Raw genomic sequence first — 14578 nt, 5'->3', positions numbered from 1 at the left:
CACTGTTCCCTGTGCATGTACTCCAACATCAGTATGGGATATGATCACCATGCACACGTACACAGGCCACAGAATGGGTTGGCATACTCTTGGTCAGTTGGTCGAGCAGGTGCTGGGGTATAGTCTCCCATTGTTGAACCAGTGCCTGTCGGAGCTCCTGAAGAGTCCTATGGGTTTGAAGACGTGCAGCGATACGTCAAGCGAAAGCATTCAAGACGTGCTCGATTGGGTTTAGGTCTGGGAACAGGCAGGCCACTCAATTCACCTCATCTTCTGTCTCAAGGCACTCCTCCACGATGGCAGTTCGGTGTGGTCGTGCGTTATCATCCATCAGGAAGAAGGTGGGACCCAGTGCACCCCTGAAAAGGTGGACGTACTGGTGCAAAATGACGTCCCGATACACCTGACCTGTTACAGTTCCTCTGTCAAAGACATGCAGAGGTGTACGTGCACCAATCATAATCCCACCCCACACCGTCAAACCACGTCCTCCATACAGGTCCCTTTCAATGACATTAAGGGGTTGATATCTGGTTCCTGGTTCACGCCAAATAAAAACTCGGCGAGAATCACTGTTCAGACTATACCTGGACTCGTCCGTGAACATAACCAGGGACCACTGTTCCAATGATCATGTACTGTGTTCTTGACACCAGGCTTTACGGGCTCTCCTGTGACCAGGGGTCAGTGGAATGCACCCTGCAGGTCTCCGGGCGAATAAACCATGTCTGTTCAGTCGTCTGTAGACTGTGTGTCTGGAGACATCTGTTCCAGTGGCTGCGTTAAGGTCCCAAGCAAGGCTACATGCAGTACTCCGTGGCCGTCTACGGGCATTGATGGTGAGATATCGGTCTTCTTGTGGTGTTGTACACTGTGGACGTCCCATACCGTAGCGCCTGGACACGCTTTCTGTCTGCTGGAATCGTTGCCATGATCTTGAGATCACACATTGTGGCACACGGAGGGCCCGTGCTACGACCTGCTGTGTTTGACCAGCCTCCACTCGCCCTAGTATTCTACCCCTCATAACGTCATCAATATGTGTTCTTTGAGCCATTTTCAACACACAGTCACCATTAGCACATCTGAAAACGTCTGCACACCTACTCGCTGCACCGTACTCTGACATGCACCAACACACCTCTGCTTATGTGAACTGCTGCCAGCGCCACCGTGCGATGACCACAGGTCAAATGCACCGCATGGTCATACCTCGAGGTGATTTAAACCCGCAAACCACCCACCAGAGCGTTGTTTCATCATGTATCAGCATTATCCTTAATTTATGAGCATGAGTGTAGTTCACCGTCGTATTATGTTTCACCCATGCAGCCATTTATTGGTATCTGATTTCTTCGGTGCCAGATTAGTTGTCAAAGAACTTAACCTTTTTATTTTTATTTATTTTTTTAATCCTTCCACGGATAACGTTGCACTATTGTAACCGCCTGTCAGTCCATTCTCGTGAAGAATGTAACTGTTGTTTCTATTTAACAATGTTGTCGACGTTGTACTGCCACCGAAATATAACTTTCGGACATTGTTAGCTATTAACGTTTTTTACATAACAGTATAGGCTTTCATGGCGTCCTCATATACGTTGTATCTTCTTAGTTTAGAGGTTGTTACCAGAATAAGGTGGAGGGGGAAAAGGAAAGGAAAGTGAAGGGAAGGAACTATTGATGTCAGCTGCATCGGGACTTTATGAGGAATCAGAGGCGACGAGTGAAAATGTGTGATGGACTGGGGTTCGAATCTGAGATCACCTGCTTGCTAGGCGGTCGCGCTAACCATTGCGCCATACGGACAGTTTTTATCGCAGTTACGCAGACAGTTTCGGCACGCCTCTCTGGCGACTCACATTCCCACCTAGCGCCACCTATCCGCAGTCGGCCGGCCGAAGTGGCCGTGCGGTTAAAGGCGCTGCAGTCTGGAACCGCAAGACCGCTACGGTCGCAGGTTCGAATCCTGCCTCGGGCATGGATGTTTGTGATGTCCGTAGGTTAGTTAGGTTTAACTAGTTCTAAGTTCTAGGGGACTAATGACCTCAGAAGTTGAGTCCCATAGTGCTCAGAGCCATTTGAACCATTTATCCGCAGTCCCTATCCATTTCCTCCACTCTCGCTACTTTGCGATTCCCGCAGGAGGTTGAACATAACTGTGTATCAGCACTGAAGGTAGTACATCGATTGCCCATCAAGGCACATCAGTTATTAAATGCGCGGTGTCTCTTCTTTCGGACATATCCAAAAGAACAGACACCATGCTTTCATACAAAATGACGTGTATTCTGCCATGAAAGCTCCTGACGTACTGGAAAGAAGGGGAGAGAGATACTAACAAGTGGAGTTTGGGATCTGAGAGTGAATCGTTCGCGGTTGCTTCAGTCGAGAACAGAATCTCCGTCGAACGGCCGAAGTCCCGATTCGAATTCCTACCTACCACCTCATAATAGTTTCTAGCAATGGTAATGACCGCAGGGCCTACAGAAATAGGGCATAATACACTCCTGGAAATTGAAATAAGAACACCGTGAATTCATTGTCCCAGGAAGGGGAAACTTTATTGACACATTCCTGGGGTCAGATACATCACATGATCACACTGACAGAACCACAGGCACATAGACGCAGGCAACAGAGCATGCACAATGTCGGCACTAGTACAGTGTATATCCACCTTTCGCAGCAATGCAGGCTGCTATTCTCCCATGGAGACGATCGTAGAGACGCTGGATGTAGTCCTGTGGAACGGCTTGCCATGCCATTTCCACCTGGCGCCTCAGTTGGACCAGCGTTCGTGCTGGACGTGCAGACCGCGTGAGACGACGCTTCATCCAGTCCCAAACATGCTCAATGGGGGACAGATCCGGAGATCTTGCTGGCCAGGGTAGTTGACTTACACCTTCTAGAGCACGTTGGGTGGCACGGGATACATGCGGACGTGCATTGTCCTGTTGGAACAGCAAGTTCCCTTGCCGGTCTAGGAATGGTAGAACGATGGGTTCGATGACGGTTTGGATGTACCGTGCACTATTCAGTGTCCCCTCGACGATCACCAGTGGTGTACGGCCAGTGTAGGAGATCGCTCCCCACACCATGATGCCGGGTGTTGGCCCTGTGTGCCTCGGTCGTATGCAGTCCTGATTGTGGCGCTCACCTGCACGGCGCCAAACACGCATACGACCATCATTGGCACCAAGGCAGAAGCGACTCTCATCGCTGAAGACGACACGTCTCCATTCGTCCCTCCATTCACGCCTGTCGCGACACCACTGGAGGCGGGCTGCACGATGTTGGGGCGTGAGCGGAAGACGGCCTAACGGTGTGCGGGACCGTAGCCCAGCTTCATGGAGACGGTTGCGAATGGTCCTCGCCGATACCCCAGGAGAAACAGTGTCCCTAATTTGCTAGGAAGTGGCGGTGCGGTCCCCTACGGCACTGCGTAGGATCCTACGGTCTTGGCGTGCATCCGTGCGTCACTGCGGTCCGGTCCCAGGTCGACGGGCACGTGCACCTTCCGCCGACCACTGCCGACAACATCGATGTACTGTGGAGACCTCACGCCCCACGTGTTGAGCAATTCGGCGGTACATCCACCCGGCCTCCCGCATGCCCACTATACGCCCTCGCTCAAAGTCCGTCAACTGCACATACGGTTCACGTCCACGCTGTCGCGGCATGCTACCAGTGTTAAAGACTGCGATGGAGCTCCGTATGCCACGGCAAACTGGCTGACACTGACGGCGGCGGTGCACAAATGCTGCGCAGCTAGCGCCATTCGACGGCCAACACCGCGGTTCCTGGTGTGTCCGCTGTGCCGTGCGTGTGATCATTGCTTGTACAGCCCTCTCGCAGTGTCCGGAGCAAGTATGGTGGGTCTGACACACCGGTGTCAATGTGTTCTTTTTTCCATTTCCAGGAGTGTATTTATTAATTTACTATCAGCGATGACGAGATACAATGGAGATGGATTATCAGTTGTCAACGCAGAGATCCGTTTCACTGTGGACCGCAGAAACAGACAGGTTGGAGTTTTCGATTCTAGCTTTAATTGTGGTCAAGGTTAGGAATTAGTGGTAATTTTAATTTTATTCTCAAAGACATAGAATTCGTGAAAGGGATTTCATCTTCAGGTAAAATATAAAAGAATCTTTGAAAACTACTAACCATTCATAAATACTCTTGTATGTTTTACCTGACGATGAGGGCCTGCTCTCGAAACATTTCGTGTGTCGTGTAATCTTATCACGAATTTTAATATTTTACGAAAACATGGGTTGCTACGACTCTCGGAGAAGGCTTAAGGTTGGAAAGTGCCACAGAGTGAAACGTTTTTTAACCGGTGACGGGTGTCACTTCATAGACAAGCCTATGGAGCCGAGATAAGTGAAGTCACTACCGCACGCGCAGGTATCGGGCTCGAATTTCGGATATGTAAGAAAATTTTCACAACCAGTATTTCGCCACAAAAGGAGGGAGCTATTCGTAGCCGATTACCTGTTTTCTTTGCGTCTATGCCCTGGATTAAATTCGGAATCTCTCCTCAGTGTCACGTAGATGAAACTCATGTGACTCTTTTGACTGTGATCCGTTATGTGCGCAAACGTCGTTGCCACTATCCGCGAGGAGTAAGCTATGTAACGGCACCCTCTCCCATATCTCTCTCATCGTCACCAATTCAAACACAACACCATACTATACACTCTCTCACTGAATCCACTTACAGCAAATACCCCTTTACGAAATACTGCAGACACATACACATCTGTCAAGTTACTCGTGTCTGAAGGAAGCTGCTCTACACCCACACCAATAATCTGCAAGCCCCCTAAAGGTGTGAGGCGGTCATTGCTCGAGATGTATATTGAAGGAAGTTATTTGTTGCCTGACTCATCATAGAACGTCCATTTTGAAATTTTAAAGTCAAACTTATCTGCAATGTACAGTGCCTTCCTTGTAGCGTCTGCCCCTAAGGAGCCCATGACGAAACCTACCGTTCTTCGATGGATCTTGTCTGTCTTCACCATCAGTCCTTCCTTGTAAAGTCTCATATTTGGCGTCGAGTCTTAAGAGAGGCGTTCAATAAGTAATGCAGCAAATTTTTCTTCAGAAATCAGTTTGGTACTATTCAGGATTCCAATACACCATATTGTTCCCCACTCTTGGCTACGAAGCCCTATTTTTCAACGTAACGTCCGTCCAATGTGACGGCCTTTCACCACCTTACTGGAGTGCCTGCATGCCCGCATGGTACCACTATACTGGTGGACGTTGGAGCCAACTCTTTGTTGTATCAGTAATTTCATCATCTACGTACTGCTTCCCGCAGAGTGCATCCTTCATTTGCCCAAACGGGTGGGTGTCAGAAGGTGCGAGATCCGTCTTGTGGGACGACTGAGGAAGAACATTCCAGCCAAGTTTTGTGGGCTTCTCTCGGATCGCAGACTTGTGTGAGGTTTTGCGTTGTCATGGAGAAGGAAAAGTTCGTTTGCATTTTTGTGGCGACGAACACGCGGCAGTCGTTTCTTCAGTTTCCTGAGGGAAGCACATTGCACTTCAGAGTTGATTGTAGCAGCTTGAGGGAGGACATCAAACAGAATAACTCCTTCAGAGTCCCTGAAGATCGTCGCCATTACTTTACCGACGGATGGTGTGGCTTTGAACTTTTTCTTCAGAAGAGAAGTGGTGTGACGCCACTCCATTGATTGACGTTTAGTTTCCGGTTCGAAGTAGTGAACCCATGTTTCATCGCCTGTGACGATGTTGGACAAAAAACTGTCACGATCAGCCTTGTAACGCGCAAGCAATTCTGCACAGTGGTCCTTCGTTGCTCTTTACTGTCTTCTGTTAGGAGGCGAGGATTCCAGCGAGCACACACCTATCAATACCCCAACTGGTGGAGGGGTGTGTCAGCACTAGTAACAGGTACGTTCAGTTGAGCAGCGAGGTGTTTGACTGATCACCTCGAATGAGAGTGTCCGCACGTTCCAGTTTTACAGGAGTCACGGCTGTGTGCAACCGGCAAGCACACGGGAGATGGTACAGATTTTCGCGACCTTGTTGCGGTGATCACAGACGCCTCTCCCAACGACTCACCGTGCTTTTATTCATTGCCAGGTCTCAGATATTCAGCATGCCCCTATCAATATCTGCGGTGCTCCGGTTTTCCGGCAAAGGAAACTCAATGCAGTTATCTGCTTGAAACGCACCCCCGTTACATTCGCCATTTTGAAGGCTAGGTATAGCACCGCCGCTTATCAAAATGTCACAAGCTGTAGGTGCTGAAGCGTGAATATTCCATAATATTCCACAACAAATCCCGCACTTTTTCAACCGAAACTGGCCGAGAAAAATATGAGTTCCCTAACTTACTGGACGTCCGTCGTACTCACGAATCGAACATGTGTTTTGCAAGCTATTTCTTTCGTGAATGCATTACATATCCTTACGAATCTTCCAGTGCATGCCTGGCATCTGCTTTCCTATAATAGTTTTATGTGACTGTTCCACTTGGGGCGGGTACTCCCAGATATTTTACGGTAGCTACTGTTCCCGTGATTTATTGGCAACAGTGTAATCTAAAAGTATTGGGTCCTTCCGCCTATTTGTACGCAATTTACTGTGAAGGTAAATTGCCAATTCGTCTCCCAAGCTCTGCCTGAGGCAGAGAACCTCTTATCACAACTCTCACTTTCGACAAATGTGACACTCAAATTGCTGTAGATTTGATTATAGGCTGCACTCACGATGGCGCATACTCTTTACACAGAAAAGCAGGGTGTATCTCTTTCTTAACCATTTAAAGAGGTTACACAATCAAAGTTAAGTGCAGGCATACAATTGACTTCCGTTGGAATGTCCGAAAGAAACCACACACCAAAATGAGGCTTCAGCAGTATGTCGTGAGGGAAGGCCCACTGACCAATTAACGTAACCACTACTTAAATATTTATAAACTAATTCTTGCTACAGTTAGTAATTCTCTGTCCTTTTTCCGTGACATCGCATATGTTCTGCTAATAAAACAGAGTCTTTGACTCTCATTCTCTAGTTCAGCCCAATTTAAATTGTGTTTATTGCGATCCCATGACACTTCGTTGAACTGGCAACCTCTAAATTTGTTTATCTAGTATATTACAGAAATTAAACGGAATTCAAGCGGAGTGCATAAGATTTTTGTTGTTCGTGATCAGTTTACACTTTTCTCAATATTCAACTACTTTGTCTAAGCAATTTTGTAATTCGTTTTGATCTTCTGTTGACTTCATTAGACGTTAACCTACAGTGTCATCTGCAAACATACTAAGAGGGCTCCTCAGACTGTTTTACAAATGATTTATAATAGATCAGGAGCAGCAAAGCTTCTGTCGCACTGCTTGGGCAACGCCAGATATGACCTGAGTTTCACCACAAGGGTTGTTCCCATCAATCATGCTGTACTGTGACCCTTATGGCAGGAAATCACGAGTTCAGTCGCGTAGTTGAGACGATATACCATAGAACGCCATTTGTTATAAAGCTACTTGTAATGAGCAGTGTCTGTATTCTGCTGGTAATCTTCGAGTATGGAAATCAACAGGAGAGCCCTTGTCGATTACTCATTACTTCACACGAATGAAGAGAGAGATTTTATGAAACCTTGCTTGGTGTATGTCAATAGTACATCTTCGAGGTATTTCATAATGTTTGAACAAGATATAAGTCCCAAAATGCAAGTACAACTCGATATTACTGAAAATGGTCTACAGTTGTGAGGATTACTTTTATTTCCTTTTTGTGAATTAGTGTGTCCTGTAAAACTTTCGAGTCTTTCGGGACAAATCTTCAGTCGAGCAAGCCGAATGCCTCGTGTTTCTGACACTTTGAAATTTAATTTATAAGAATGCTACAGTCATGTGTTAATATGCTGCTAAATGGTCGCTTGATGATGATTTAAGACTTGGAACGCCTCGCGGCTTATTATAAATATCTATAAAATAGACGTAGCTTATGACTCGTACCTCTTTGAATTTCTTTTTTTTTTTTATTACTTTTAGGAGAGCAATAACTCAGTGTTGAACGTAATTCTTCCAAAACATTTAAAATTCATTTCCCCATTAACTTTCATACCAATTTCTGTAAAATTTACCTAATATGCTATACATATAAGGCTCTCGTTAATAAAAAGAATTCATCTTAAAATATTTCATTGTCACTAACTTACAGCTTCTAACTAGGTTCCACTGCTGTAGTTGAATTACTGCATATATCTTTTCTGAAAAAGTATTAACAGGAGACAGATGGAACTTAGGATGTCGCCAAAAAATATCTATGAACCAATCTAATGAAATAAAACTATTGTATTTCAGGTACTTTTAACTTTATAAGTGTGGAAGCAATTTCTATTTATAATTTTCAGCTTCGAATTGTTTATGACTTTTCAGATGTATGATATTACAAAACAATTTCGTTGGCTGGAAAATGGATGCAATAAAAAGCTAGAGTAAAAATCTGTCGAGCAGATTTTGAGAAAATATGAGTTCAGAACCAAAAAGTCGCGGAAAAAAAGCATTTAAAGAAAAATACATATTATATTGAAACACTGTCTATGCACACCAGTGTTCCGCAGGAAGTGAATACATGCTACGCGAAAAACTATTAATAATATGGTGTTCCTTTTCAATGTTTTGACGACAATAATTTTTTAAAACTTAATGATGATTTCTTTGTTATTAATTATGATTTCCAATTGAAGTAATCCCTGAACATAACGAATTTCTCGTTCTTTCAGAATTCTATTAACTTTCAAAATAAACACGGACTTTCATCAAAACACCCGAATTGTCAGAGCGTTGCATCAGAGGAGAAGTTTGGGAAACCCTGAGGTAGATTCTCTTCGAGCCACGTCTACTCGGATACCAAATTCAACACATCATAACTCAAAAGCTATAGACGATATGCGTGTGAGAAAAACTTCCTGGGAGCTACAGCCTCTTAAATGGCAATAAGTGCAGTTCCATTGTTTTGATCATAACACTAAACTAGAAAGCATAATCAAGAGTGTACATTAACGATCAGCAGCACTTAATAGCGTGGGCTGGTGATGCTATTGTGTGCAGGATAATTGCGTCGATAGACGTTCATAAGAACTAGCAGAAAATACTGGAAAAAAATTGCACTTGCTGCGATGAACGTCACGAGAGCCACATTTGGCAGCGTTTACATCGTAATAAACGATTCCGGCCGCTTTGCGTTTGAAATTGAGCACGTCTCTCGGATGATTTTATGAATAGTTTCACTGTCAACATTAACAACCACTGTAACACTGCACATGTCTTTTCCAGAGCTGTAAAGTACATTAATAAAATGACATCGTTCCATTTAAAAATATATTTACTTCAATATCTCGGTTGATACAAGTTTTAAGTGGATTAAACGTGCAACAAAATTACGTGAATTCATTATACCCCTTGTGGACGAAGAAGTGCGACTGTAATATGCAAACAGTCGCTTTTCGAAAGTGATAAGATTTATGGTACCCTTAACTATTTTACTACTCACTGCATTCTCAGTGAGCGGTGTCACGGAAACGATATTTTCTGGACCATGAGCAGCTAAGTGCTGATGTCCATGTGGGTGCGCTGTCTGATGCTATCCTTTCCAATAACGAACATTAAAAACAAGCATTGAACGTGAGTTCGAGCATGTGAGTTCAGTGTTCGTTTACTGCGAAACCAAATGCGCGTAAGTACTGTGTGCTTGCGTGTGTAAACTAGCAAAATGTACTTTATCGGAATGAATACTTTATCGGAATGAATTTGTCATGGATACCACGAGGGAGTGGAATCATAACAATCCAGCCGAACATGGTCCAAAAAATGCTTCTGTAACAGTTCCATTTAATGACGAGACTGCAGTGGTTGGAAAACTATTTACTGGTACAATAATCGTATCATATTTAAAAAGCGACTGATCGGACATTACACGTACAAAAAAAGGGACAAGTCTGGGTAGGACTCGCGCTTGAGGTTTCCGTACAAATTTAATTATGTATGTATGTTTTGATGAGTGAATTTATGAGTATCAAAATCGTGACATAGATGGCCGTATATTTTGATTACACTGACTTAGAAGCTGAAATTTTTTACACCGCCAGGAGACCGTAGACATTGATATTTGACGTAAATATCAGTTTGATACCTGTATCTGTTTATGAGTAAAAGGGTATTAACAAACGGACGGATAGACAGACGGGTAACAAATGGAAACACTACATTTTTGTATGATGTAATTACAAGTTAACAATTTTCGGATTTCTTCCTTTACTTGTTCTGTGAAACCCTGCTTCTTCCCAAATTTCATGATTCTCGGTCAACGAGAGATACCCCATAAGTTTCGATGAGTGAGTATGCGAGCATCAAAATGTATGACTTAGAAGCTTGAATTTTTTATACCACCAAGAGATCGTAGACCTATGTATCTGCCTAAATTTCAACTTGATACCTATACCCGATCCTTAGAAAAAGTGGTCTTAACAGAAAGCCAAATAACAGATTGGTACTATAAGAATTCCGTTTCTACCGATTGAGGTTAGGGATGGGAAAAACCGCCGGTTAAAACAGATACCGGTATTTTAATTCTGAATAACCGGTATTTTTGGTCCTTGTTCGGTCTAGGTTATAACATTATTACTTTTTATTAATTATCGGGCAAAAAAACAAAATATATGTTAGCCATAACAGCAGTACTAATTTTTTTTCTTTTTTAAATGAACCTTTTTTAAATAGAAGTCGGACTGGTTTGAAATATTGCGTTATTACAGAAAATGGTTGGTCTCCCTCTACGATTTTTACCCTCCACGCTACCCTCCAGTACTAAATTGGTGATCCCTTCACGCCTCAGAACATGTCCTTCCAACCGATCCCTTCTTTTAGTTAAGTTGCGCCACAAATTCCTCTTCTCCCCAGTTCTATTCAGTACCTCCTCATTAGTTACGTGATGTACCCAACTTATCTTCGGCATTCTTCTGTAGCACCACATTTCGAAAGCTTCTTTTCTCTTCTTGTCTAAACTATTTATCGTCCATGTTTCACATCCATACATGGCTACACTCCATACAAACTCTTTTAGAAGATACTTTCTGACACTTAAATCTATACTCGATGTTGACAAGTTTCTCTTCTTCAGAAACGCTTTTCTTGCCATTGCCAGTTTACATTTTATATCCTCTATACTTGGACCATCATCAGTTATTTCTCTCCCCAAATAGCAAAACTCATCTACTACTTTAAGTGTCTCATTTCCTAATCAGCATCACCTGATTTAATTAGACTACGTTCCATTATCCTCGTTTTGGTTTTGTTGATGTTCATCTTATATCATCCTTTCAAGACTGTCCATTCCGTTCAATGCTCTTACAGGTCCTTTGCTGTCTCTGACAGAATTACAATGTCATCGGCAAACCTCAAAGTTTTTATTTCTTCTCCATGGATTTTGTTTCCTACTTCAAATTTTTCTTTTGTTTCCTTTACTATGGTAACAGTAATAAATTAAAAACTTAAATATTCATTCATAATGAACAATAAAAATAGCATGTAGCTAATCTGTGGTTGCCTGTCTACATAATATACCTCTCTATCTGCTTGCAGCCCTTGTTAATGGACAAATTGAAACAAAATCAGAGTTCTTCAAACTCAGATTTCACCTTTTAGAACTAACTATCCGTAATGTCCAAATAGTGATATGACCCCAACTACAGTATGATTTTTGACAGAGTTTCAAAAAATCAGAACAAATAGGAGAATACTTGTGATATTTCTAGTATTCAACCACGTATCTCTTTTCGAGGAAAACGGAACGACCGGCCGGTGTGACCGAGCGGTTCTAGGCGCTTCAGTCTGGAACCGCGCGACCGCTACAATCGCAGGTTCGAATCCTGCCTCGGGCATGGATGCGTGTGATGTCCTTAGGTTAGTTAGGTTTAAGTACTTCTAAGTTATAGGGGACTGATGACCTCAGATGTGAAGTCCCACAGTGCTCAGAGCCATTTGAACCATTTGAAAACGGAACGCTGGACGGATTAAGTTTTCTTTTATTCATATATATAATTTAATATTCTGATTCTATGTATCTTGAAATCAAAAGAGTCACAGTTTTTCATTCTTTATTCGATTTCTACGTTTATTAGAGGAAATAATTAGAATAAAATACGAAAATCGGTAATTTCAGAAACCGGTTATTTTGAGAGGGTTTAACAAAAAAAAAAATGGTTCAAATGGCTCTGAGCACTATACTACTTAACTTCTGAGGTCATCAGTTGCCTAGAACTTAGAACTAATTAAACCTAACTAACCTAAGGACATCGCACACATTCATGCCCGGGGCAGGGTACGAACCTGCGACCGTAGCGGTCGCTCGGTTCCAGACTGTAGCGCCTAGAACCGCACGGCCACTCCGGCCGGCAGGGTTTAACAGCTGGGTTGAATTGGCGTGGGGAAAAACCGACGTAGCTTAAAACCGGCTGCTTCGGTGGTAATCGCCATCCCTGCATGAGGTACAGTAGAGCGTCGATTATCCGAACGTCGGTCAACCGAACGGCCGCTTAACCGAACTGTGTACTCGCTCGCACCTGTTACTCTCCCACCCTACCGTCCATCATCCCCCTTACTCCCAAAAAACTGACGAACAGAATGATATGTCCGGAATTCTCGATATGCTAAAAGAAATAGATTCCCACGAATGTGATGAAGAAGACGTTCATGAATGGATGAAAATCGATTATGCAGATCCAGGACACCAAATCATGCAAGACAGCGAGATTGTAAACGTCGTCACTGATAAAGATGACGACGCCGCCAGCATCCCATCAGTCAGTGCTCCAGAAAGTGAAGATGAAAGTATACCAACAGCTTCTGAGGCGTTGACTTGTTTAGATACTGCCTTGCGATGGTTTGAAGCCCAAGATGAAAGTGACCAGTTTCAGATATCTGTAATGAAAAAAGTACGTGACTTAGCTGCTCGTAAGCGTGTAGGCTTGCTTAGACAGACCAAAATAAAGGATTTTTTAAACGTCAATTTTGTGTACTGTGTGTATTGTTCATACAAAATGCGTATGTGGTATGTATATATTTTTGTTTAATAAACTGTGCCACATACTAGATATTGCTACTGAAGTTGCCTTTGTATGTTACTGTGTAATACTAAAAGAGATGCCTGTTTTATGAATAAATTTACTGTACAGTATTTCTTTTTGGCAAATAAACATGTACAGTTCGATTATCAGAACAAACCAGTTTTCCGAACACCCATGTCCCCCAATTACTTCGGATAATCGACGCTCTACTGTACCTGCAAATTACGTGCCCTCTGCATACTAAGTTTTGCCGAAAACCTAATTTCAATTTCCCGAACGGTTGACGAAATAAAAGAGGTGCAGCTGTTAGGTGATAGTTGGACGTAACGGGGTGACGGGCACGAGAGCGCGCGGGGGCGCAGCCGGCGGCGTGCGGCAACAGGTGGGGGCGGTCCCGGCGCGCGGCGACTTACCTTGCCGGAGTACTTGCCCTCGTGCAGCTCGTCTAGCGTGGGCCGGTAGGCGTGCGGCGAGTTTGTGAAGTCGCGGTAGTGCTCAGCCCGCGGCGGCACCTCCCTCGTCAGCTGGCCCAGCGAGCGCCACTCGTCCGCCACGGCGAACACCTCGAAGCGCTGCGGCTGCCCGTCGCCGCCCTCCGCGTCGTCGCCGGCGGGAGGCACGGCGTGCATCTCCAGCTCCAGGCGGTCGCGCGCCGGGCTGCTGGACATGGCGGGGCGTCGGCGGTGGCCACACTGGCGCCGGCCGCCGGGCAGCGCGGTCCGCGGGCGTGGGCCGCCCCCACCACAGCCGCCGGCGGGCGGCCCGCCGCGGCCTTCCGGTAGCCGCCGCTGGCGCTGGTGCTACAGTGGCCGCCGGGCGCGCCACACGCAGTGGCGGTCTTGCATTCTAGGCGCATTCGCCCCTCATCCCCAAGAAAAAGCCGGCTTTCCATATGCAACTAAAGTGACGTCACCCGAGTGACGCCACTGAAGTTGCGGGTGGAAACACACACGTTCGATATGAACTTCCATGTGCAACTAAAGTGACGTCACGCGAGTGACGCCACTGAAGTTTCGGGTGGAAACACCCACGTTCGATATGAAACTAAATGTTTCCAGTAACAGTCCTATGAACCATGAACCTTGCCTTTGGTGGGGAGGCTTGCGTTCCTCAGCGATACAGATGGCTGTACCGTAGGTGCAACCACTACGGAGGGGTATCTGTTGAGAGGCCAGACGAACGTGTGGTTCCTGAAGAGGGGCAGGGGCAACAGTCTGGATGATTGACTGATCTGGCCTTGTAACACTAACCAAAAAGGCCTTGCTGTGCTGGTACTGCGAACAGCTGAAAGCAGGGGGAAACTACAGCCGTAATTTTTCCAGAGGGCATGCAGCTTTACTACATGGTTAAATGATGATGTCGTCCTCTTGGGTACAATATTCTTGAGGTAAAATAGTCCGCCATTCGGATCTCTGGGCGGGGACTACTCAGGAGGACGTCGTTATCAGTAGAAAGAAAACTGGCA

General features: G+C 44.9%; 1 protein-coding gene across 1 annotated transcript in view; it reads right to left on the bottom strand.

Annotated features, from left to right (window-relative positions):
- The window catches only part of LOC126198906 (bumetanide-sensitive sodium-(potassium)-chloride cotransporter-like), a 553300-nt gene extending 539511 nt beyond the window's left edge, over positions 1 to 13789 (bottom strand). Inside the window, exon 1 of the mRNA XM_049935533.1 lies at positions 13527 to 13789. Coding sequence (XP_049791490.1) covers positions 13527 to 13781 — 255 coding nt within the window. The 5' untranslated portion in view covers positions 13782 to 13789. The remainder of the gene's footprint in view (positions 1 to 13526) is intronic.
- Positions 13790 to 14578: the final 789 nt, after the last annotated feature.

The sequence above is a fragment of the Schistocerca nitens genome, chromosome 8 (assembly GCF_023898315.1).
Source record: "Schistocerca nitens isolate TAMUIC-IGC-003100 chromosome 8, iqSchNite1.1, whole genome shotgun sequence".
Lineage (NCBI taxonomy): Eukaryota > Metazoa > Arthropoda > Insecta > Orthoptera > Acrididae > Schistocerca > Schistocerca nitens.
Note: the sequence above shows the minus strand (reverse complement) of the source record. Positions and strands in the feature narration are given on the sequence as shown.